The sequence below is a fragment of the Stegastes partitus genome, unplaced genomic scaffold (assembly GCF_000690725.1).
Source record: "Stegastes partitus isolate 25-593 unplaced genomic scaffold, Stegastes_partitus-1.0.2 Scaffold1393, whole genome shotgun sequence".
Classification (NCBI taxonomy): domain Eukaryota; kingdom Metazoa; phylum Chordata; class Actinopteri; family Pomacentridae; genus Stegastes; species Stegastes partitus.
In genome coordinates, this window is record NW_007579124.1 from 131803 (window position 1) to 158807 (window position 27005).

General features: G+C 40.1%; 1 protein-coding gene across 2 annotated transcripts; it reads right to left on the minus strand.

Annotated features, from left to right (window-relative positions):
- Positions 1-2985: 2985 nt before the first annotated feature.
- mapk14b (mitogen-activated protein kinase 14b) lies at positions 2986-25172 on the minus strand. 2 transcript variants are annotated; one of them, XM_008299208.1, is made up of 12 exons: positions 24723-25172; positions 17283-17412; positions 13660-13718; positions 12467-12578; positions 11844-11873; positions 11487-11534; positions 11237-11351; positions 10077-10148; positions 7746-7825; positions 7180-7258; positions 5369-5542; positions 2986-5257 (listed from the first exon to the last, which is right to left on the minus strand). In XM_008299208.1, the coding sequence occupies exons 1-12, from the start codon at positions 24839-24841 to the stop codon at positions 5190-5192; spliced, it is 1086 nt and encodes a 361-aa protein (XP_008297430.1). In that variant the 5' UTR covers positions 24842-25172; the 3' UTR covers positions 2986-5189. The 2 variants fall into 2 exon arrangements, with proteins under 2 accessions (XP_008297430.1, XP_008297431.1); XM_008299209.1 differs by lacking the exon at positions 7746-7825 and adding an exon at positions 8333-8412.
- Between the last annotated feature and the right edge of the window lie 1833 nt (positions 25173-27005).

Consider the following 27005-nt stretch of genomic DNA (forward strand, 5'->3'; position numbering starts at 1 on the left):
ATGGTGAAAAACGTCGACCGCTGTGTCCTAAAGCCCAAGATAAAATCCTCAAATATCTTGTTTTGTCCAAACCCCATAGATATTCAGAGATTTTAGATTTAAACTGAATAATTAATCATCAAAATAGTTGATTAATTTGACAGTTGACAGGCAATTAACTAATTAATTACCTTTATTGTGAAGACACTTAATCTGTCAGTGGAAACAATATGGAAACAGTGGAAACCAATATTCTACATGTGTTTCTGTTAATGCAACAAGGAAATACATGCTTCCTTTTTACTTTAACAGCCTTCAGTCAGCAGATCTCTGATTGCACATCTGGGGTAAAATTCTAAAGTTTTGACTAATTAAAGACACCCCCCTTGTTAGAATAAAACCAACCAGTGTTCCATGTTGAGTCTCAGGTGTTTTGGAACCTCCTGTCCAGTAGTTCTGTTTTTAACATCCTCAGAGGTCTTATAGCGCCCTCTGGTGCTAAACTGGTATGTGTGCAGCAAAACCACCAAACTATCTGCTAAATAATGATACTGCTGAGAATGCTTAATAGTTTTTTTTTCTCTGCCTCAACTTCAGTTGTTTTGCTCTGTATTTGCAGCACAGAGGCGTTTCTGACTGGAAGAACGCCGTCTACTGTGTAACTGGAGGAGTCATCGGGTTTCGAGGTCTGTAACCTGCTGTGTTTGGTTTGATGGTTCACACCGAAGAAAATGTGTTTATCTGGTCCTCACATTTCTTGTGTCTCTGTTTTGTAGCTGGACTGAAGGCTGGAGTCCTGGGATGTGGAGGCTTTGCTGCATTTTCTGCTGCAATTGAATATTATTTACGGTGAACCAACAAGAACAGACTTTGTGGACAAGAACTTATTTCCTGCACATGTGGACAAGAGAAAAAAAGACTCAATGTGAGAAACTCACTTGTATGAATATTGAGATGCGCATGGACCTTTGCTGTAAAACCAGACAGGAGTGATGACAGCGCAGTGGACTGTCTGTGTTTTACAGTGTACGTTTAGTTTGAGCAGAACAACCTCATGTGGAGAATCTCCAGAACCAGAGCAGAGTGGGTTCACTTCTACATCAGAGATATAATGATGATATATAAAAAAAATAATAAAATCTGAGCTCAAATCACTTTCTGAGCCAGAATCACCTGAACTTAGACTCAGATAAACAGTTGTGCTTGTAGAACACTGGTGTGATGTGTCAGTGGTATTTATATTAAAGATGTTTTGGTGAACTTGTTTATTCAGAACTTTTTTTTTCTTGATGTAATTAACAGGCGTGTATAACCAGACAATTTGTCTTCAGTCAATTCTCATGGATTAATCGTACCAACTGGACTTGCTTGAGTTCCTTGAAGATGTTTCACCTCTCATCCAAGAGGCTTCATCAGTTCTGACTGACAAGTTGGGAGTTCCAGATACTTCCATCCTTGAGGATCCATTAACACTGAGTTTTGGTTTCAATTGTTTGTTGCTCCTCCCCCTCGTTATGTGAGTCGTTAGCGCTCCCTCTGCCACAAAGGGGGTTCGTTAAGGTCTAGACCCTGACGAAACCTTTTAAATACACACAAAAAAGTCATATTCTGAGCTATTTGTACACTTTAAAAATTTTTTTTTTTTTTTACCATGTCCATATCAATACACTGATGTTCAACTGAGAAATAATGTCAATATTGTAAGGTGATACACTTTTGAATCATTCCACACTGAAGTGATATTGCACAGGGGTGTACTCACTTCTGTTGTATATTATATCCGATTAGTCACAACAGGGACTAAACGGCAAGTTCAATTCAAACCATTCTGTGTAGCTGTTTGCTGAACAGCAGCGACATTAGAAACAAGCTGCAAAGAGACAGAGTTATGTTAAATGCTAATGCATGTTTTAAGCATAGCACAAGAGTCACATAGTCATGTCATTTATAGAGCAATATCTAATTTGCTAAAATAAGCCAGCTATGGCTCTAAGTTGAACCCATAAACTGTGGCTGCAAATCCCATGTGTGTGTGTGTTAACTGAGCAGGGGCTCGTAAATGTCACATAGGTCACATAGTCTTCCTATGACTGAAGATTTTGCCTCACTAAGTTTAAATTTCCACGAAAAACTTGTATCATGTCATAGCTTGAGTATTTTTTCTTGTAATAATTTCTAAATGTTTCAATTTTTTCCCCTTTCATCTTGCATAAATAGACTTCTATAAATAAAATCCATACCTAATTAGAGGAGGACGCCCACTAGGGTGCTGAGTGCACCAGAGAAAAGCATCAAAGCAGCCATCAAACTGTGCGGAGCACTGAGCCAGCAGGAGTCTCTGTGTAATTACCCAGAAATGTAAAGCTGGTAAAACATATCGAGAACAGGAACTGACTTCTTACTAGGTTTCTTTATTATTTTTTTTATACCCATTTATTCATCATTTTATTGCTGGGCAAACAACTTCTACCTGGAACCTCCATTCTCTTGTTGCTGTGTATTAACATATTAACACTAACAATTATGCATGTGTGCGTGTCTGTGTGTATAAGAACCCATTATTTATGTGTCCTATATTTTTATTCATCCTGGGTGTTTATGCACTATTAACCAGTGTTTTATTTCTATAGTTTTTGCTCTGTTATTTTGTTTTACCCTCCTTCCCTATAGTTTTGGGCACTCGTCTGTAATCACTTCCTTGTTCCCTCGAACACTCCATATGCAAAATATTTCAGTAAACTGGGCTTTTCAGACACTTGTACTAGTAGTATTTTAAGTTGTCAGCAGCTGTTTTGAATCAAATTAACTGTGCATTTTCGTGTGAGATTGACAGCACAAAGTAGGATTTGATGTAAAGCTGAAAACTACTTCCTTATTTCACTGTGTTCATTTTTCAGTGGATCATTTACACACTCAAACTAAAAAGGAGATGACCTCTAATATTGGCTCTACTTGTGCCATGTTGCCCCCCAGTGGTAAAACGAAAACACACCACAATACAAGATATACCATGATAGCTTTGAAAAATAGTCGCCTTTATTTTCTAATGGTGGTATTTACAGGTGGCCTGCTGTCTTGGTACATGTGGTCAAGAACATAGTGAAAAAAAATATGAACACATCTCAGGCAAAGCAAGCATAACCAAATTAACTATCAACATTGGGATATGGACAAGATAAATATCCTATCTAATCGATGCAATTGTTCTAAAATGACAAACTGTGAGGCTTCAGCTTTGCCCTTCAGCATCCAGTGGGTAAACGTACACTCTTTCCTGCAAACATGTGCCCTGCTAACTTTTTCCAAATGAACAATACGGTTCTAGTGCTGCTCATGAAACAATCAATATTACAGAATCACAGAATAACATCAAATCTTGATTTAACACACAAAGAGTAAAATAATACATTACGGAGAAGAAAAAAAAAAGAAAAGAAAAAAAAAAAGAGCACTACATTAAACAAGCAGTTGCAAATGAAACCGATATCTGATATTGTTTGGTTGACGTAACCAGAGCAACTGTGGATACAGCTTGTACGTGACATGTTTTGATTTCAAAAATGGTTCACGCTGAAGAAAAAAAATAGAAATTTTTCAAAAAATGTTTTCACGCTTTATAAATAGACTTCTACAGTTTAGTGGTTCGTTGATCAATGTATATGGTGGCTTGCTTGTGATGCATATGTTTGCTTTCATTTCTGGATATGTTTACTGCTGATGTTTTTGTAAACAGGATCATTTGGAGGGCAGTATATCAGATAACTGAGATAAATACAATTTTAGCAACTGTTTAAAAAAAACTCAAAAACTCAGAACAACTGCAAAACGAGCAGAGCTTGTCAAAACTGGTCTGAAACTATACGGTTCTCCACGACGTCTGAATAACATTCTTGGCTCCGATACACAAGCTGTAACTGCAGTCACCGTGGCTCAAGTGACGCATGAGATTACTGACGATACATTTGGATTCAGATACAATAAGCTCTCCATAAATAATAAAAACAACCTTAAATTCTGACAAATAATATTCTCTTTTACATCGATATACAAACAATATAAGAAAAAGATCATAAATACAGGGCAAATTGGCGCCCCGAACATTCAATAAACATTAATAGTACTGTGGTTTATATAAATGCAATATGATTAAATTACATTGTCAGTTGATGTTGTAATGGAAAACATCAAATTTTAAATAAACTAACGAGCCAAACCTGGCTTCCATCATGCTGTGGTGATACAGGAGGTTGGTGGCTGTTTGCTAAAACATTCATCTGAAACGACAGAACAGAAGTGCTAAGAAATGACCAGGAGAGGAGGAGAGTGGAAACTTAACAAAATGTTGGGTGAAATGGAAACACAAGCAACATTCTCCAAACTGATATTTCTGCCTTAAAATATGGGGCACTGTAAACCTACAAATCCAACAGTAAGAAACGAGAAGCCTTGAATTTTCCATTTTGAGGTGAATATTTTACATATTTGTAGACTATCATATACACGCCTGCAATAAATTACATACAGTCTCTTTTTATATGCCATTTTAGAATAAACTCTAGTAATAAAATTCATACTGTCAGAGGGATCAGCTGAAGTGTCTCAGCAAATAATGACTATTTCACACATGTGGTAACTGTTCTGTCTGAAATACTTCTGTACAAATACTGTTGGCTGTAATTTCTACACAGTTCTATGTACTAGATGAAGAAATATTTAATTTAATGTGTGGTGGAAAGATAAACTTTAGAAACATCGTGGTTTAAAACTTTTCCAAATCTAACTTTTTGTCCCGTATTAATTATTTGTAAGTAGTAACATTTTTTATAAAAACACATATCAGCAGTTCGATTTGTCCAATTTGCCTGAAGATGCTGACGTCCAATCTTTCAGTTTTGGGAGTTAAACAGAGGGCACCATCTAAACATTTAATGTTTGAGGTAAATACTTACTAAAAAATAGAAGAATTAATTTGCCTCAGCACACTGGGATGCAAAGTAACAAAAAACAGCAAAGCGGGGGACGGTATGAACAGGATGTCAAGTTTTTTTTTCCCTGATATCGCAACGTCCCCCAGATATGAATGATGGCAGGCACTTGAATGTCATGGTTGTGCGCGTGTGTGAGGAAAGTGGTGGATAGTCACATGAGACTGATAGTTCTTAAAGAGTGTTTCTTTGAAAACAAAAGATGGAAGTAAGGGGGCTTCCTCCTCATGATTCCATCTCGTCTCCATCGAACGACGGCGGCACAAAGCTCAGTACCTCTTCGTAGGTTAAGCCTGAGAAAAACAACATACTAATTAGTTACTGACATACTGAACACACAACTTAAATCCACCTAGTTTCTACCAAACTGTTCTGGCCCAGGAACCCACAATGTGCCAACTTACTCTTCCACTCCTCAATTTCAAGCTCACGGCTTTCAAAGCTCTGGTCGTAAGGCTCTGCTTCAGGCTCGTCATCTGGATCGTGGTACTGAGAAAAGTAATGGTGGGCCAGAGCTTCAGACGCTGTGATCCGCTTGTCTGTGTCCAGCACCAACATTTTTTCCAGCAAGTCCACCGCTATAGCAAAAGAGACAAGAGTGAGCATGAGAGAAGGTACAAGACAGAGTAAAAGAAAACAGGTGGGAAAAGCTTTTCCTGGAAAGCTTGATAAGGACAACCTGTTGTTTAATCAGCTAAAAATACTCATCTAAAGATTAGTCCTCATTCTGAGGGTGCTGTCACACCTTACGTGTTTGGTTCAGTTAAAAGAGACCCAGATATGTTCGCCTACTTAGTGTGGTTTGCTTAGGGTGGTGTTGAAGCTGTCAGTCAAACAACCGGTCAGAGACCTTTTCAAAAGGTGTTGACTCACTTCCAAGCCGACTCTGACAGAGTTCCTTAGTGGTGTGAAAGAAAATGGCTTAACAGAATTTGATAGGACTGGGTAATATAGCCGAAACCTTAAGCCTCATGAAATGTTTTTTTTTTTTTGTAGCCAATATAATCAATTATTATTGATTATTTCTAAATAAACTACTTTTCATAAAGACCAGAAGAAAAAGGGTATATTTTAAATTGAATCATCTGCCTTTAACCACTTTAGCCTCTTTATCAAGTTATACAGGTAATCATTTTGTTACCACAACAATGAAGATTGCACACATTAAAAAAAAATGCACGCACAAAAACAATCGAGTAATAACTATAATATCAAATAAAGGACTGATGGTAACTTCATACATGTCAAAATAACAAAAGCATGTAATGTTGAAGTGTAAAGGGGTTCTATTATCAAGTTATGAAAGGCTGTTTATCATTTAGGGAGGGAGCCCTTGTGGAGTTTGCTCACTGAACTGAACTTTGTATCTCTATTTCATATTTATTAAACATTCTATCAAACTATTTTCTTATTGCTACTGATGTGTCTATCACCAGTCCAATAGACTATCGCTTTACAGGCCCGGCCAAACGGTAGGTATGTGATTAGAACATGATTAGAAACAACTATGAATAATCGTGCAGTAATCCTACAGGTGATCAGGTCAAGGCTGCATACATTTATGTAAATCATGGTTGCAGGAAGGGTGGGGATTGACTCAGCTAAATCAGGCGGTCAAAAACTGCGACGTGCTGTGTTTGCACCTGATTCCATGACAGTTCATTAAGTCCATTACAAGCGCAAAATAACACCCCCCAGAACACTAATGTACAAGACGCCACATTTTTATCTTGTCTCGTAACATGCAGCCAATCTGCAAAAACACTAAGAATACTCCTAGCTATTTGTTGATGAGTGCTTTATGACACCAGAGACATAAAAATGCAAATTAGCATTAGACAACAGGTTATGTAGGATTTAAGTGTTACATAACCTGCAGTCATTTACCAAATGCTTCCAGGTGTGGTGCTAACGATACACGATGACAATTGTTTAAATGGTCTAATCAATGAGTTACCATTAGTCTGTATGACCTCATTAGACCACAGCAAATAAACCAAACTATAGATATGATAACGCACCCCAACACAATCAAACAGGTGCTAGAGGTTTGTTAGTGTACACCTATATCCAGTATTTTTACATAAAGGGTGATTCAATACACAGAACATACAAAGGAAATACCTAAAAATACAATGTCTGCATGACACCACTAGAGGGCCTCAGTGAGCCAGGAGTAAGTCCGCTATAGCACAATGCTTTAAAGAGAACTTACCAAGAGGGTTGGCACCAATAAACACATCGGCAAAGTTCCTCTTGGGCATGTGGGGAAGTGAGTTGATGTAGTTCCTGGCCTGGGGGAATGAATAAACAGAAAAGCTAAAGCGTAAACATCCTTTAAAATGCTACATATGAGAATTCAAGACATTTTATCTTACTTCACTGGTTTCCTAAATTTGCCTGATGCAAAACATACAACACATTCCTCCATTTTCAATTACCAGCCAATTCACACTAATTACACAAACATTGCACCCTACTTTTTTTTCTCCCAGAGTCAAGCTGCGTTACCAATGAAACAGATAGCTCATCAGAATACACTGGCAAAGCCTCGCTGTGACAAGCATTGGTGAGTCAGAGAGGAAACAGGGAATACGTGGAGTGAGAGCAGAGGCTAGTATGCAGAGAAGAACTGGTAGGAAACATTTCAACAATCAAGTCTAAAGGTAAACAGTTATGTGGGTATTGGCTGCGGCCCGGCCCTGATTCCAGATGGGGGGTCGGGGGGGGGGGGGGGGGGGGCCGGGGGGCACATGGGAAGGCGAAGGGAACGTGGCTCACCTCATGGCTGGGCATCCTGCTTATGAGGGAGGCTGGGGGCGTTCCCGTCAGGCGCATTATCTGCTGCAGCTGGTTTATATCTACAGCTTCTGAGTCAAGGGGCATCGTAACATGGAGGTCAGCATGTCAAAGAGTATGGGTGGTTAAGAGAGTTTATGTATTGGGGGGTGGGGATTAAAAGGGTAGGGAACACACACAGGGTGAGGGTGAAGATGGCGTAAAAGGGGAAAAAAAAACATTTTTTGAGCTTTGATATAAAGCAACCGCGGACTGACTGTAGCGTATAATGAGAGATTTATGATACTGTAACCCACTGCTGCACTAAAGTCCTGCTACTGTGTCACATAAAGAGCACTCTAGAAGTACATGCTAGAAAGAAGTGGAAACCAAAGCCTTGTGCTCACGTGCAGATGAAGCCATTAAGAAAATACCCATTTCAGAGCGAAAACAGGTGCAGCTTAGAAGTAGCAGCGTCGACACAGAGTGGTAAACGGTCTTAACTCTTGAGTGGGCAACACAGAGGCAACACAAAAAGAGGCAGAAGGGGCAGTGCAGCGAAACTGGCTGGGATGGTACTTGACACTCACAGACTCCGAAGAGATTTTCATCAAGAGCTCGGCCTCTGGGGTTCCGACGAGCACCATTATAAGCTTCAACTGATCAATGTCTACCACACTCACATGAAGGAAAACAGAAGGGATGGAGGGCGTTGGATAGGAAGAGAAGGGTGAGACGTACAACAGACAAAGCTGTCATCTTTACACAAAAAAAAAAAAAAAAAGTTAATCATATTAACTCAAATGTGTACTGTGTCACACTGTGGAGCATAAACGATAGTAACAAATACATTAAAAAGACGGAAGAAATGATCCAGAACTCATGCGCTCGTAACATGACTAACTGTGACCACAACAAGTGTTATGATCCTTAAGCCACATTTAAACCATCTTGAAGTTATTACATGAGCTTAAAAAAAACATTAAACTAATCAGGGAAAGGAGGCATAAGCAGAAAATTAAGCTAAAATTCTATAAAATCTTTGGGTTTGAAGTATTTCAACACTCAATACTAGCTTCATCACAGGTTGTTACATTTTAGTATTTCCAGCTTGCAGAACTGTTGGGCCACATTTTTGCATTGACTAAGCTAGTTTCTGTTAAAACTGCGGTGAACGTTTCCAACAGGTTTCATCTTGCAAAGCTTTCACATCCTCTACTAGAACATCAACTTTTCATGCCCGTGGCATTGTCTCCGTGTTGCTCTGTGGGATGTAGGAGGGTCATTTTAAGACTTACTTTGCTTTAAGCAAAACGGGCATGCTTAAAGAACCACCTCTGTTGCTTGAATCATTTTTGGCTAACTTCTCAAAGTGTGCAACTGATAGTCCTCACTGCACTTTAGAGTTCATGATTTCATTAATAAATACCTTCAGGTCACCTACAACTTTTAAGAAAAATTGCCCCACCTCAACATGACATTAACACAAATACATAAGCAGATCTATTATTTACATTTTGAAAAAAAATGTAAATGGTGACGTAAAAGTGATTTTAATCCTGATCATCTGAAAGATTGTAAATGTACAATACATAATGCCTGTAATGATAGTGTGCAAAAGCTCATAAGATACAAGATGCTCCCACCCACTATACACATGTGCAAAGATCAGCTTTCATTCAGACGGGTAAAAGCAGCTCGACCAGAAAGACTACAGTACATTGAACCATGCTTTGTAGGTGGGTAGCTTCTCAAAGTGATTTAGATTCAGTGAAAGAGCACACATTCAAACACACACACACCCACAGGGCATGCAGCGCAGGAGTGGATGGGTTGATTGATTATTTGGAGCAGAAATCACAAATACATTATGCAACAACCACACCAAGGCTTTGGATATTTAACATGACCGTGTGTGCCAACTTCCGCATTTGAAGCTGTGTGTCGCAATTACAGTGCTTCTCTTCGTGTTTTTGTATTAAAATCATCTGAACGCACTACTGCTGCGTACGGCTAGCTTTGTGGGAGGGAAACAGGAAGGTGTACTGTATCGTGGAAAAGCAGCAGAGACAAAAGTGGGCAGCGCTGAGTCATAGATCACAGGAGACTCCAACTCTACACATGAGTGTGTGTGTGCAGCACTGTTGCAAGAGCCTCTCCAATAGCCTGGCAGTGCAGCGAACAACGATTCTCTTGCAACTATATTTCTGCACAGCGAAATAGATGAGCAGATTGCATTCGTGTATTGCATCTTCTACATCTAGCGGAGACCTATAGGTTGACTACAAGAGGCAGAGCTATTTACACATGGCAGTGACAAAGGTGGAAGGATACGGTCTGTGCCAGGGAAGAGCGTCCGTCCCGTGAGTAGCTCGGCCATAATGCAGCCCACCGACCAGATATCCACTATTCAAGGAAAAGACATCAAGTGAAACATTCAGCACAATGAACACGTTCACAGTTTAGAGGAAAGCTGAAGCTTTTCAACAGCATAACAAAGACCATGGCAGCTGCCTGTGGAACTCGTATGGGAATCTAACAATTGTCTCATGCTGTAACGTTCAGTGCTTGTGGTGAACTCAAAAATGCCTCATGTGCTTTTTTTTTTTTTCTCCAAATGTAATCATGCACCGCTTGCTGATGAGCAGAGATTTTAGTTTTGTAACAATATCTTGTTAATTGTTAAAGAACTGCAGCAGTTTTCTGTTTTACATCTGCAGAGAAAACATCACAGAGCAAAGAGCCTTTGTTTGACGTGAGTGTTTAACTTCTGTGAGATTGAATGTTAAACGTAAAATTCATTTCTTCAAGATATAATGAAAAAAAAAATCAATTTAGTTGACAAGATGTAAGAAACTGTCAAGAGCTGCAGATGATTTAGATAAAAGACAACTAAGCATGTTATTTGGCGGTAATAAAAGTCTGAAACAATGAGGGGGAGCAAAAACTAGCATTCATCAGGGTCTTACAAGTGCTTGCACAACATAAGCCCACACAAATCTATCTGGCCATTTATACACCTAAAATCTATGTAAAGCCGGCGCAAAGCAGAAACAAATGCCATCCAACGAGGCAAATGTCTGTTTTGGATTCTTTGGCGAGTGATAGACCGCATGAAAAAGGCCCTAAATGTTATGTTGACTCAGCCAGAAAATTGAAAAGCTGCCCTAGTTTCTCTAAAATTGCCCTAATCATTTTCCACAGCGGAAAAAGCTAAATATATCTGGTGAAATTATGTTTTATTTCAGCCTTTGCATTTTATTTCAGCAAACAACAACAAAAAAATGTAACTTTTCCCCCTTATAGTTAAACCTTTTTCGTCAAATTGAACTTTGAATTTCTTAATTTACAGCAACCCTGAACACACAGATGTCAAGCAAGCTATTTCAACACAACTTCAATTATGTGAAATTGCACATGATGTAATGTTACATTCAATTGTGGTCTCCAAACAGTATGACTGAGCGTCTGTGTGTGTGTGTGTGTATGTGTACCGGTCATGTTGTAGTGCATCCAGTTGAGCATGATCTCCGGGGCCCGGTACCATCGGGTGGCTACGTATCCTGTCATTTCATCGTCTGTGTGCCGCGCCAAACCAAAGTCCAGAATCTGAGGGAGCAAAAAGATTTCATGTGTTGGGGAAGCAAAGACAAGACGACTGTCTACTTGACTGAACAACTTCTGTTCTAGAACAAGCTGTTTGAAAATCAGTGAGCCTTGTATCCGAATCGTCTGGTTTCTCACCTTGAGCTCACAGTCTTCATTCACAGCCAGATTACTAGGCTTCAAATCCTGAAGAAAATAAAAGGGAAAGTGCAGACGTAAAGATAAGAAGCAACAAAGAGGTATTCCTGTTGACATCATTCTGCATATCACTGGGAGATATTTTTCCTCTTACTGTGCAAAGAAAACACCACCTAAGATAACTGATGAGCTGTTTCTTGTTTTGGTTCTCAGATAAGAAGTGATTAAAGAGGCCTTGAAACTGATAGCACAACAATATGTTTAACCAGCACAGGTCCTGTGATACTTGGTCAAGATTAATCAGGTTAATCTTCAGAACTCGAGTTTATTTACAAATTCAGCAGCGTCATCACTTACTCTATGGATGATATCTGCAGAGTGGATGTACTGTGGAGGGTAAAAAAAAAAGAAGAAGAAGAAGAAGAAAAAAAAGAACATAACCATGGTTAAGCATGAATAAACTTTCAATTTGGAAACAATGCAACCAAAAGTTTATTTGCCATTCATTTTAATCACAGTAACAGCTTACGAGTGTTTGTGTGTGTGGAACCGTGTGTTGCAGAAACAGGATGTGCATTTTAAATTGATACCAGCTGAACTTCCAAAGTGGTAGCAGATGGAAAACATCAAAAATAACCACGGCATGAATATTCTTCTTAAATTTAGCACTGCTTGGGAATTCTTTCTTTCATACATATTGAATACAATGATAAAACATTTGATATTAGAAGCGCAAATGAATGACAAAGAGGATTCTGCAAAGTATGCAATCATGATTGACAATAACAGATACCTAGACATTGATCCTTATTGAAGTTACTGTGTCAAAGTTGTCAGGAGAGAGTCAGTAGTTTCTTACAAAATCTCCAGTATCTTTGTGCATCTACACAACAAAATTCTAACTTGCATTTTTCCTATCCCAGCGATATAGCAGCCTAAGAGTTGTGTAAAAATTGTGCTACAGCAAGAGCTTCACCAACCTTTAAGCCTCTGAGGATCTGGTAGATGAGGAATTGGACGTGGTCATCAGTTAGCTTCTGACACTTTACGATGTTGTTGAGGTCTGCGCCCATTAGGTGCGTCACCAAGTACCTGCAAATCACACAGCCAATCAGATGTGGTCCTCCACTGCCATAAAGTCTGTCTTCTTTATTACCTGCAGCTTTGCTTAATTAAAGTTTGACACTTATATAGTTTCTCTAACTTTGGCTTACTGCTGTGTTAACATTTGTGAAGCACCTTTGAGTTTGTTGCTATGCTGTTGTTTTTTTAATTAAAATCACTCGTCACTGTCAGCAATAATAATTATATTGAACGAGTTCATTTGGAAAGTTTCTGCATTACAATTATGTGTAACTGTAGGCTCGTGCCCAACTTGTGCGCTTTACTAAAGCCAAAGAAGAAGGAGAAGAAACTAATATCGAAAACGAGAGCAGGAAAAAATGTGTTTTGTTTCTCTTATCTTTTCTCGATAGTGAAATGTGTATACAGCAAATAGATCAGATGAGTAAGGCCAACAGTAGCTGGTATATCTGCTGGATGACGCTTCATTCCATAACAAAAGACCACTTCCAGGCTGGCCTCTGGGTATTGTGAAAGCATCTGGTATTCTGCACTTAAGTACTGTTTTCAGTATGTTTCTGTGTTGTCTGCTAGTCACATGAAAGCTAAGTGTCATATCTTTAGCTATTGTGCAACTTCAGCCTATGTGTACATGTGTGTGTGTGTGTTTGTAGGTCCGTCTCACATTTCCACAAATGTGCAACATGCTGATGACGCCACACCATGCAGAGAATTCAAGGACGCTGATTGAGTATTCTGCGCACACACACACACACACACTGTACCCCCAGAGACTGCCAGATGGCTGTTACCATGGAGACTAGCTGTGATGTGCCCAAGTGCACGTGTTCACCCTCCATTCACCTTGGTGCAGCTCACCACGCGCTGTCCTCACGTGAAGTTATGAGCTGCAGCATTGCTAATTTGGCTATCGTGCTAATCATGCAATCATCTGCTGACATGAATGGTTTCATTGTGTTTGAAGTAAAGCTATAGAAGCTGAGACAGAAGGGAGGCAAGAGAGACAGACAGAGAGAATGAATGAGGAGAAAGCAGAGGGACAGAGGAGAAGAAAAAAAAACTAAAAGATATGAATGAAAAGGAGACTTACACATCATTGAATTCCTCTAAACTTGTGGCCGGTGTGAAAACATCTAATAGACCAATCACCTGAAGAGAAATAAGAGAGGTCAGCAAGTTAGAAATGATTGCATTTTGAACATCATCATGGAAGCTGTGCAGTTGTGTGGACAACAAACTGAAAACCAACAAGTTAGTTTCAAGACATTTCTATAGAGTTAGAGTCCAAGATCGGGAAATTCTCTTCTGCAATGTTTTAAGTTTATTCTGATATATTTAAACAAGACTTCTCCCTTTTCTCGTACTTGCTATTTATTCGAGATTTGGTGATGTACACTTGATCATGCATGCGCTCTGTTTTAGCTATACTCGCAGAAATGAAATTTATATAAACCACAATAGATATGATTTCAGCAGCAAACATGTTTTTTGAATTATAGAAAGTTTGTGCATTAAGTTGACTGGACAGACGCCTTTAGGGGGTTGAAGATATGTGGAATCAAAAGAAAATATACATGCATGACATTGCACAACAGTAATGTGTCAACAGTTATACCTAAATGGTTTCACGCTTGATTCAAAAATGTCCACTTGTTTTTAATAGCTAAAAAATACCAGCACTGCTTTACTCCTTTTTTTCTCCCACAATATTTCCACAACGCTACAAAAGCTTTGGAGATAAGATGCGTCGTCCTTGGCTCATATGAATGCCATCTGCCATCGTTTACCCATCACTAACAATCACTAGCAGTCAAGTTTGTAGCTGCATGACAGGAAAACCCAAAATAATGTGTGAAAGCCACAAAACACCATTGCATAGAATGATGATTTCCAAAGAAGAGAGTTGTTTTCTTCAGGATTGATCGGAACAAAGCAAAAGCAAAACAGAACAAAGACAAAGATCATATTCATGCGTGTGTGCATACATGTCGACACACTGGCAGAGAGCAAACTCTGAGCGCCAACCCTGCCCCCCCCGGAGAGACTGAGGTGGATAGGTAATGTGAAAACACTGGAGCAGCCCACCCACACAGGATTCAAAACCGCAGCTGATTGGTGGGCTGAAGCCACAACAAACAGCTCATTGGTCCACTCAGGCTTTCCAAAATCCAAACCTGGGGAGTCTCCTGGCAACAGCATGAGCAAAACACAGAATCCCTCTCTGTCTAAACCACAGCAGGTATTAAAACACTGGTGATTTATGAACAAAAAAAAAGCACAGATTATTGTTTTTTTTCTTCTTCTTCTAAAAATAGAACCTGGCTATAGCACGTTCACACTTGGATTTAAAAAAAAAAAAAGAAATTTGGATTTTGCTATGCGAGTTGAATCTTTATCAGACTGCCATTTCAATGTAACATTAGCATTATTTTATTCAGCACAGTGATATAGGCACTGATTCTTTATAATCCTGCATAATCCTGCTTCCATGTAAAACCTGTTTTTCAAATGAATGCACTGAGGTATTTCAGCTGCAGCGCCAGTGCACTGTGCAACACTAATTCCAAAACTGCTTAAACATGTTTAAGCTGTTCCAGTAGTGAAATCAGTGCTTGTGCAGAAAAGTAATGCTGTGTGAGTGTTCCGCTGAGCGTGCACGGACTAAATCACAGCAAGTTTCAACTATGTTTTGGCATGAGCTGCTATCATATGGAACTTTTTCACAACATAAGGAGGCCTGGATGTTTTTCAGTATGGCTTGGTAACCATCATGCTAAGTTTTTATGTACATTCCTTCCTATCTGCTTTTGAGCTAAGCAGATGTAGGCGAGCGAAAGCTGTTTTTTTTGTTGTTGTTGTTGACACATCTATATAATACTTGACCAACTCTTGCACTCATCAGCTTCTAATCAGAGCAAACAGAAGTGGCTTTGAAAATGATGTCATTTTTTTTTCCACAGTCACGTCTGTATGCTCTGAGCGGCAACAATCCCCAATCAAATATTTTATTAATAACTTCCTCTCAGTCGTTTATTAGACTGGCGACCTGTGTGTCGTGATGGTGTCTAGAGTTTCTGAATAGTTAACGCATGAATTCCTCGAGCGTGCGCAATGAGTTTTTCAAGGCAATTAAGCAATGCACAATATTGTTCACACTAAATTAAATCAACTTTCCGGAGATGGGCTTTTATTTCACTGAGATATCTGCTCTAATGTTGTTCTTTAATTGCTGCTGGTCGGTTTTTCCCCTTTGAGACTTTCCAAACTTCTACAAGCTAAAGTTTCTTTCTTCCTCGGTGAGTGCGTCATCTAAAGCTTCACTTCACTGCGGCTGCCAGTTAATGAGAATGGAGAATCCTGTCACTCAGCAGTAACCTCTCTTACAGCTATTATTACTACGTACTTCTTTCTACCTGCTGCACTGCTGCGAACGGCAAACTCTTTACAATGCACACTTCCTCTCTTTTTCCCCTTATCAAAGACCCCAGCATCAACAGAAACTTCTAGTCTTACTCACACTTGCATACACCCCTCACCAGGTGACTTGTTCCCACACAGGACACAGAAACCCATTATCTGCACTTAAGTGTGAGAAATCATAGCCACTGGCATTACAAAACACAAGGATATCTTCTCTGTTTGGTTAAGTGTTGGCTGCATGCAACAACAGCGCACAGGAACCAGGAAATGTGTTTGTGTTTTGTATGTGGGCAAGTGTCTGCATGTGAGGTGCCTATACACACACACACACACACACACACACACACAGACAAAAACCAAAACCAAAGCAGTGATTGTAGGGGGGCGACTAAAACCACTGACCGGATAATTTAAGAAAAATGGCATGAATCATAAATAGTGCAGCAATAAAATAAAATAGAAAGCAAAGACTCCAGAGAAGGTGATGGGGCTGCAGTTGTAAACCTTCCTGGTGATTCATTCCTCACCAAGTTTCATTGCACAAAATGCTTTGATCACTTGGCAGGGGGAAAACCTCTTTTAACAGGACATCACAGCGACCACAGCTGCAGCCTGAGGCAAGCATACGTACATGACTATGTTTATGATGTCTTGCGTGAACTAACAGAAGCGCTGACTTTACGCTGTTCAACATGTTGCTGCTATTCCATTACTAATGTGTTGGTGGCACGGACGGGAGGGATTTTACAGTCAGCTGGAGTAAGCTGGGACACAGATGGAGACTGACGTGTCAAGTCACACACCCGCCCAGTTCACCGATCGATTCTGGTTATCACAAGAAGAGTCCATGTGAGCAAATATTGGTACGTTTTAGTCTAATTTTAGCCTCAGAATTTGGACACTCTTGCAGAAATCACTTCACATCTGTCTGTCATCTGAGCTGTTGCCTGTTTCCATCAATACGTTTGCATGTTTAAATTCCAAGCACGAGCTGTGCGTGATCGCCTGACGTCATGTGGTTTTCCCTGCACATTCCTGAGAGCAGATCTGAGATCCAGCAATCATTATGAACTATAAGTCAACAAGCATACAAATGGCTTAGCAAAGTCAGCAGAGTAGAGACTGCTTCTGCAAGGGAGTACCCACTCTGCAAACCTTATGTGCAACTTTGTGTCTACACATACGCGGTCCTTTCAGAACAGTTAAACTACAGAAGAATGTAAACACGCTATACAGGTGACGGGCCATCAGGAGAGATTGAAGGCGGAGGTGAGGGCGGTTCAGGTGACTCACGTTCTCATGCTTCATGTGTTTGAGCAGCCGCAGCTCTCTGTAGGTTCTCTTCGCATGGATGATGGACTGGAAGGGTCTGGACAACTTCTTCACTGCTACCTTCAGGCCGCTCTTTACATCAAACGCTGAACTGGAAGAAACAATATTTGAAACAGGTGAAATGTTAATTGTTCATAGTAAATGCACACCAGCGGGCAACTAACAACTGGCATATCAAAAGCCAAACATTTCCCTTCATTTAACTGAGAATGAGATCCTTCACTAGACTGTGTAGGCGGCCACAACCCAGTAAACAAAGCAAATACTTGCATAACACTGAGCTCTTGGTTTCAGTTCTTATTATACTCTGCAGCCTAAGGTTGTATGGGGAACATGACTGAACCTGTTGTTAAATATCAGCTGCTCTGGGGACAACAACACAGAGTGTGAAAATTCTTTAGCCATTTACTGGAAAAGGATTTAGCAGTGCGACGTGTTTGTCAGCGAACATTTGCTCACACAAAGCAGTACCCACACAGTAAAGCATTCTTCCTTTACGTTAATGCTGTTTACATGTTCCGGGGGTTGCTCACATAAATGTAACCTGACCTCAGTTGTGTAGCTGAGCACATAATGTCAACAACCACTTGACACTGGCTGCTTCAAGTCTGTTACTGCAGCTCTGTTTGCAAATTGTGCAGTTTTCATCTGTTTAAAAACTGTGCTGCTGACTGTCTGTCTGTAGAATGAATGCATCAAGACATTACTATGACTTCACCGCATTATTGTTATTAATTGTTTTTTTAAAAAATCATGTACGACACAGGAACAAACAAACACAAAAATGACACGAAAAGTGTCTGGTGATTAAATGTGTGGCCTCGTTCTCCCTTTGCATAACAGTTTAATGTGCAGCACATCAAAGTTAGCAGCTGCCCTGCATCTGTCCCAGGGCTGTCCATGTGAGTGTGCATGAGTTTGCTTTGGTCCTCATTCATCCTTTCATTCATTATGTCTCTCGCTTCCTTGCTGTGGCGTAACAGAATACATCATTGTCACTGCAGAGCAATGCAAGAGAGAGAAACAAGGTGCAGCAAAAAGAACACGGACAAAGAAAGTGTAGCGAAAATGCCAAGAGGAAAATTCGCTCTCCTTATGTAAAACAGGCAGCAATAAGCAAGCGCTGCTATTATAAACCACGGAATATACTCAGAGGACACCATGAATTGAAGAAGTATCATCTCTTCTAAGTAAAAGTAGCAACACCACCGTGTAAAAATACTGTGTTACAAGTAAACTCCATGCATTTATATTTTTACAAAAGTAAAAGCAGAAAATTACTAGCATTAAAATATACTTGATATTGACAGTGGTGTTTCTATGACACTGTGCTGAGCTTGTTCGTGTACTTCATGTTGGAGGTGCAGCGAATAAACAGCAGTTACTTTTACTAAAATGACTGCAATCCAGAAAACATGGAAAACTTGAAAACCAACGGAGTGGATACGCGGATTGGTAGCACCATAAACAGCATATGGCTACAGTGGCAGAACACCAGCTATTGTGTTTGCATTATGAGCAAGCCAGAGACAATTACAGCCTATTACACTTAACATTTTGATTCAGAGGTATTATCTTGGCACAAGTCAATATGCAGTGTAAACGCAACAAATTAGTGCTAAGTGGGCCAATTGCAGCTGTGGTCTGTTACATTTCTGTGAAGGTGCACGTCAGGTTGTGGTTTCAAGACAGTATAAATCAAGCTTACTGTAGTATGGAATATACATATATAATCACCCGTATTATTGAATTATAATTAATGACGCATCACATGTTCATTACTTTCATGTAAGCGTAAAAAGTGCATTATATGCCTCTGAATTGTAGTGGAGTGCAAAGCAGCAGGAAATAGAAGAACTCAAGTAATGTGAAATTGTATTCAAGTACAGAACTTGAGTTACTGCACTTAGTTGATTTCCAGCACTGCCTCACACACACACACACACTGTAATAGAGACCGAAAGAAAGACGGAGGCAGATGGGCTTTGCCTCCCCAAGAAGCACAACATTGCTGCATTTCCTGCTTCTGTGAGGAAACACAACCCACTTACAATAAACCACATTCCTTTCAGGTCAATCACCTAAGCTGCATCACAAATGGATGATTGCAAAATCAGTCTATTAAAAAATAAATAAATAAAAAAACCATGCTGAGTTTTGTGCTGACACATTTTTTTTTTTTGGTTTTCACTGTAGTCTACAGATGTGGGTCAACGTTTTAGAAGAGGAGGTCTCTCTTTGTTTTTCCATCAAACTCCTTTCACAAAGTGCACAGCACACCAAAGGGGATGATCAATAATCATCCATATAAAAAGGCAAGACAAGCAAACACTCTGAACCGCTGAGCCAGTCCTCAGCTGCACTGTGGCCTTGTAGTTAAAGGTTCAGAGTTTAGAATATGTCAATATTACGTTTTTTACAGGAGAGGATGAGACTAATTTCCTCTGGACATATTTCACAAACAGACTGAACTGTTGACCTTTTTACTGACTAAGAACTCAACGTACCTGTATTTTAGTGGATAATGCCCCCAGCAGTAGCCTTCAAAATTATTTTGTATGTCTAAGAAAGCTATGGCCCTGAGTGCCACACATCCCTACTAAGAACATTGAGATAAGCGTTATGTTTTTTCCAGTAAGTCTGAGATAATCTCCCACACCCAGTGTACTCCACGTCCGCGGCCTGCAGAGCAACTTTTATGTGTGTCACTACTGGGAAAACCCATACTCAGAAAAGAGACCATTGCAAAGCTAAATGACAAAACAAAGACGCACCGTCTTTCAAACTGCTGCTAATCTGTAGGGCAAACAAGATGAGTCTTTAGCATACACCATCCAATTAGTCTGTGATAAATGGAACTGCAATAACAAATGGCCATAAATTGCGGGCTGTAAAGAGAGTAATGCTGTGAGGCCGGCTTCACGGGGAAGTAGGGAGTCAGTATGCTGACTAACAGACAAGACGGAGTGAGCAAACAGACAAATGTGTGCTGTAGATGATTTGTTACGATGTCTGCAGTAAGCAGCTTCTCTTCAGTTTGTGTATTTCAGCGACCTATTCTTGGCGAAGATCTTCTACAGAAGGGTCAGGATGTACAACTTGTACTTTTAGTAAGACTGACGGTTAGATCAACTATGTTTTTTAGCACCGAGTCCGTCCTGCACATGTAAATGCATAAACTAGACCCTTATTAGAGTCTGACAGGGTGCATTTACATTGATCAAAGTGCCAAGTCTCAGCACATACAATCCCATTTTGAGTAACTAGAATTGACACAAGTGTGACCATAAGCAAATACCTTTTCAACATTTCAGTATACTCTAAATCTTTGTCCTCTATGATGGCTGATCTTCCATAAAATGAAAACCATACCGTCATTCAGAAAGCTGAGTACAAACTGAAATGTTTTTTTTTTCTATTCCATGTATAACTGGTATCAATACTTTCAGCAAAAAAAAAAAAAACAGATGTCAGAGTCAGCACCATACTGAGATTATTTACTCAACAGGTATAAAACCCTTTTACACACATCACCACCCGCTCACACACACACAAGTCAAACAAGAATGGAAATAATAACCCATCCCGCCCAACCCCACTAGCTGACACAATAGTCAAATTCTGCATTACGCCACCTGACCTGTATGTTCTGACAGGAACAACAAAACACAGTAATCCTTAGCGGATCCTTAGCTTCTCTTTTAGTGCTCATATGAGGCTTTGTATGATTTGAATTATAAAATCTGACAAAGATTTGTTTTTGTTTTTACATCAACTTGAAATTCTAACGTGTCCATCTAAATTATTTTCCGTCATTGTGAAATGGCACCAGCGAGGACACGGCTCTGCAGTAATCAATACCATTTTTTAATCTGTTTTATGATTTTATAACAGGAACTAAACAGTGAGATGACTCAGTCAGTAGGACACCGTGGCCTCAAAAGCCAGTAGAACAACTGGCAAGAAGCAGAACAAGTTTTGATGAGCGTATTTCATTTTTGCAGTCATCACCTAGCTTCCCCGTAGCTCGGGACAAATCGTTGTGTCACTGGGTGTACCATGATGCAGTCAGTGTTTGGGTATGCAAAGAATGACCTGAAGCACCATGAAGCATCTGATACAACTAAAACTCAATGCTCAATCAATGTTAGAAGCTGACTGGTGCGATAAATGTGATACGTGTGATTATATATTCATCTGGCCGTGTTAAAACAACCACGCTGACTGGGATCTTTGTGTAAGATAACCTGGTTCTAATGTTTACATGGTCGGAGCAATAATCGCAGTATTTCCATACCCTGACTAATGATAAGCAATTAAATTATTGCAGGGCATACACACGCTAATTTTCCAATCTGTTCTGCTAACAGAGATACGGATGAAAAGCAAATCACTCAACCATGCCTCCTCCTTCACCCAGATAAACTGGCTCCTAATTCTATGTGGCACACAAAGCTCCACTTGGAAGTTTTTGAAGTCTGAAAAGCTCCTCATGCTGTCTTTTTTTTTAACTCCCCTAGATGATAAAGTCTCTTTCTATCTGTTGTAGTTCAAAGATAGCTTGTTTCGAACATAACAGGAAAGAACGTGACTCCTTGCTTATCTACCTTACATATGTAGGGTAAATGATTTACAGATTAGTAAATTAGAACTGTAAGTATACTAAAAATATTTATGCTAAATATGTACTTAGATGATTTGATTGGCTGGGCAGAATTTTTCATATTTCCTTTCTTTAAAACAGACTGGAATAAAATGATGTACACAATTTAATTACAAATAGTTGTTTGTTTGTTTGTTTTTAAAGTATCTAAGCATCCGCCATGTCTGCACGCCTAAATGTTTTAGGGGATCTAATTCTAATCCGTAACTTTATACCAAAATGAACGGGTTTACTTTTCTGACATCACTGATGCATTCGGTCATAGACCTCACATGATCAGATGCTGGAGCTAAACTCACAAAATTGCTAGTTTTAAGCTTAAGCTGAAAAGCGAGTGCACGTTTCTCTGAGGTTAAAACCAAGTGCGTCAGCCAGAACTGGCCAGAAAGTGCGATATAATGAGTCTCGTGCAATTCTGTCTTTATCAGAAAAATATCTAAAGATTCAAACGTGAAACTTAAGGAGATGCATGGCATGCTGGTGGCTGAAACCAGGAAATAAATATGAGCAGAATTAATTATGTCAAATTTCAGTTTCAAATTCAAATGGATGGAAGACAGCTGTTTATCATGCACCGTCAGCTGGCATCCTGCTCAGAAAAAAATTGTTTTTAAAAATTGGGCAAAAACAGTTGAAATTGTGAATTTCTGCATGTTTGGAAAATGTGAACATGCAAACAAGTTGTTAGGAATCATAGGAATGTTTTCGTTGAAGCAGGAAAACAAGATTAAGTTCAAAGATATGCAAAACTCTGACAGGAAATACCTTTGAAAACTTCTTTTGCGAAGAAAGTATGCTGTCTACCGTATACATTTTATGTATTTAGGCACTTAGTAATGTTTGGTAGCAAACAGTTCACCAGCCTGTGCTTAATCTCATGCAACTTTTCAAAGGCCAGAGAGTTATTGTTGTCTTTGCATCAAAACCTCAAGCATTGAGATCTTTTTTTTCTTGCCATATTGTCTACCATTACCCTTTACTGAGATGAAAGTAGCTATTCACTTAAAATATGCACACCCCTGGGCCCGTATGAATTTCATGCTGGTTGCTGAGCTGAGAAACCCACAGCGACTAACACAAGGCACAGTTCATCGCGTAACGCCAGCCAGCAGCCTTCACTGTAAACTCTTTCTTGCCACGCTAACCCTGGATCTTCTCCAAGTCTGACATTTAAAAAATAAAAATAAAAAATAGAACAAAGGTCAGAAATAAGAAGAAAACTGTGCTGTTGCTTGTTTGTTTTCTTGGAATTGCTTGTATATGAGTGAAAGGTCGATGAGGAAAAACTATTTAAAACCCCAAACAGCACCTGTTTTTTTATTTTATTTAAATGACTCGAGACAGTATCATAAAAAAAGACTTCGCTGGCAGAGTGACCCAGAGCATGTGTCCGGCTGACCAACAGTCGTGACATGCTGGAGTAGGTGTTATGAGGTTATTTATACCTACTGAAGGGTTTTAGACACAGGCTGCTTGTTTGGACCAGAATTTAATCAGAAGCCATAGGAGAAGATGACAACTCCTTGTCCTGGCTGGATGTACAAATGGAGAAAACTGGAGAGGAATGTATCAAAAGGCAACTTCAAAGTAGCTGCAGATGACCGCAGATAACACAGAGAAAGACGCAGTTGTGCAAACTGTGGAGCACCGGGGCCTGCTTTGGGGAAAGGTGAAACCGCATTCAAGCAAATTTAAAATCAAATACAGATCTTCAATGAGGACACTGTATACGCTAGTGCCTTTCATTTGGCATTGGTGGTTCCATGCCCAGATTGTGTCTTAAGGACAAAATCAGGTCATTCACTGCAAAATACACACATGCTCAATAACTAAAGATGTGAAAGTGGGGTCAAAATGAACTGTGAGGGTATAATTACAGTACGTTGCCATCCATGTGATGACAGGAAGGCGTCACCAGCTGAGGCCACTACCTAACCTCGGGACTGTGAGTCATGTGTGTACCACAACGGGAGAAAGGATGACATCATTCTAGAGTCATCATCATCGTCCGTCGTCGTGGTCGGATGGGCTCCTGTAGAAAAAAAAAAAAAAAAAGCTCTCACTGTGCACGAGGGGGGCCTACTTTCCGAAAACCACGTGACCTTCTGGTACTCTGCAGGCTGCACCCAACTGGAAAATGCATAATGTATGCAATGTGCGGATGCGTAAAAGTGCCAGGGGTTGTGCGTGCAGGGAGGGAGTGGGGGAACACAATACTGTTCCAGTGGAAGGCGATTGTTTGACGAGGTGTTTGGTAAAAAAAAAAAAAAAAAAAAACCGTCACTGCATAATGAGAATCTGATGAGGAGGCAGACCTTGACTTACATGATGCAAGCAGGGACATGCCTCCGATCAGCCCTTCCTCACCCAGAGCACCATGATAAACAAAAAAACCAGCTCGTCTGCAGCATTAAACAACTTTAACCCCGGTGAGCTTTCTGGCAACTTAGACGCACATACAGGTGTTTACGGGGCAAAAGCAGCAAAGTGAAAATGGAAAACATAAAAACGTGCACAAAAAAATAATCCCCACCCGCCGAAAATGAAGGCAGTGTGGAGAGTGCGCGGTGTGCCAGCCCCGAGTATAAACAAAAGGCACAAGTCAGGTTTCCTCCACGGGCTCCCTGCGCAGCCCTGCCCGGGCACAGGCAGCTCTGACGGGCCTCCGTGGGTGGTGGGAACCCGCTCGGTCGTTGTGCAATCGCGCCTCTCGAGAGCACTCTGCAACAACTACTCACCATACGGATCCGTAAGCGCCGGAGCCGACGGGAGCTAAGTGCTGGTAGCGCTCCGGTACCTCCCACACGGTTTTGTTGAGCTCCTGTCGGTAGAAAGTGGGTCTCTCCTTCTGCGACATTCCTGCGGATTCACCAGCCCCGCAGCGACAAAACAAGCCAGCGGAAACTTCTGCCCTCTCTCCTCCCCGTGCGGCACGACGTGGTGTGGTGCTGCTCTCCAATAAAACTCAACAAAACGGGGTCGTTGAAGCGAGAAAAACTTGAGCCGCCCGGTCGTGCAGATTCGGTGCAGTTGTGCAGGAAAAAAAAAAACAACAACACACAGAGATCTCCTCCTCTCCGTGCACGGCGGAGCGCCCCGGAGACAACTTCCCGCAGAAAAAAGGCGCTGGGGTCAGGAAGCTCAGTCTGGCTCTCGCTGGATTTTTCGCCCTCTTCTGTTCTCGCTTTGCTGTGTGGGGGACGCGCGGAAACGCGAACGCGCACGTCGCTTCGTCACCGCGCGCGCGCCCGCTATTAATCATTTTTCTCGCGAGAAATCAGTCGCTGTTGGGAAACCAGGGGATATCCCGTCACCGCCGTGGACAGGAGCGGGAATCTCCCTCTGTCGATCGCCAAACATGTTTCACCTGATAACATGTACATCAGACACAACGACACAATGTCAATAATCATGTCACGACTGAAAAGAACAACAGCAACACGAACAAAACAGTTCGTACTGTCATTTATCCATATGTTTTAATTTACATGCATCTATTTTCAATATTGTTATTTATCTAGCGCACTCATATTACACAGTTTATTCTGTTTATATACTTACTGTGTTCATACCACTCTGTTCTAGTGTATATCCCAATACCGCATTTACTATCTATCCTCAAATGTATTCATACCCTTCCATTAAAGAAACGGCTTGTCAAATAACAAGAAACTGAAAAAAAGTAATAACAAGTAAAAATGTACTAAATTATAATTTAGTGAAATAAGACATTGCTATTGAATTGTGGCTGAAAAGAATAATTTTTGGGGGAAAAAAACAACAACAACAACAACACTTTGCTGATGAGCAGTGGGCCAGAATCCAAATACCTGTCAACAGGTGCAGAAGTCTGATTGAGAGTTACAGAAAACACTTGATTGCAGTGATTGGCTCAAAGGGTTGTTCAACAAAATATTAGTTTATGGGTCCCATCATGCTTGTTTGCTTGTTTTTGTTTGTTTTAATATTTCTGTTTGACCACAATTCAAAAGCAATGTCATGATATTAGTTTTTTTTCTTTTCATTTATTATTATTTTTGTCAATTTCTACTTATTTCAGTGACAGCTGTTTTTTTGTCCTTCTTTAATGGGAGGGTATGAATAAACTTGAGGATGACTGTACGTCTTGCGTGGTGACCTGCACTGTCTATACTGTTAATACTGCTCATTTCAGCACCTTCATACTGCCCTTAAAGCTATTCTACTTAGACATTTTACACTGCACTGCACTTTACTTTCTTCTGCTTTTAGTATTTGTAATCTGTGCAATGACAATATAGCTGAATGTAATCTAGTCATCCAATCTAATAACAAACTGCTCATAACAATGTTCACATTTGATCACAGTGCTGCAGTTTTCTTTACTTATCAACAAACACAATCTTCAATATCAAAGTTAAATATTTCTGACTGCCTTTTGTTACGGCACACGCCTACTTCAGACCATCTTTTGTTTTTACTGTGAATGGAAACCACCTGTATGTCAACAAACTGCGACAAGTTTCTGTACTTTAAATACACCGAAAACTCCAAGATATCTTCATTGGTCTGTTTCTCACTCAGAGCTGAATAGTAATGACATATAAAAACTTAAATCAATTGTAATGACAGGAACAACTCTTTTTGAATCTCTAACTCTAAACATCTGTATGTACTGTGTATCAAATAGCTATTCCTGTTCTATTTCAGCAATGTTGCTCTCTGTTTCATTTACCTGCCGTCTACCCACCTCATACACTGTGTGTGTCAATAACCTTCTGTTTATTGTTAATAATGTTAGGCTATTTGCTCCTCTAATCAGAATTCTCACTACACATTTGGTTCACTTTAAACATCCAGAGCTTGATACAGTAGTTAAACACTCATTTTCCTATCTTTAACCTGCTGCCATTGTTTAAATACACGTGTTCTTTGTGTAACTACTCTGAGAGCAAAGAAAAAAAAAATACATTCAGTCAATTCCTTGCATGTGTAGGCCTACACACACTTGGCCAATAAAGCTGATTCTGAAAGAAATATTA

Excerpts from the sequence above, each read along its gene's own strand:
- mapk14b (XM_008299208.1), bottom strand. The coding sequence starts at position 24,841 with ATGTCGCAGAAGGAGAGACCCACTTTCTACCGACAGGAGCTCAACAAA. Across the intron at positions 17,413-24,722 it reads GGCGCTTACGGATCCGTATG|TTCAGCGTTTGATGTAAAGA; the intron begins GTGAGTAGTTGT and ends TGTTTCTTCCAG. Across the intron at positions 11,874-12,466 it reads AGATCCTCAGAGGCTTAAAG|TACATCCACTCTGCAGATAT; the intron begins GTTGGTGAAGCT and ends TACCCTCCACAG.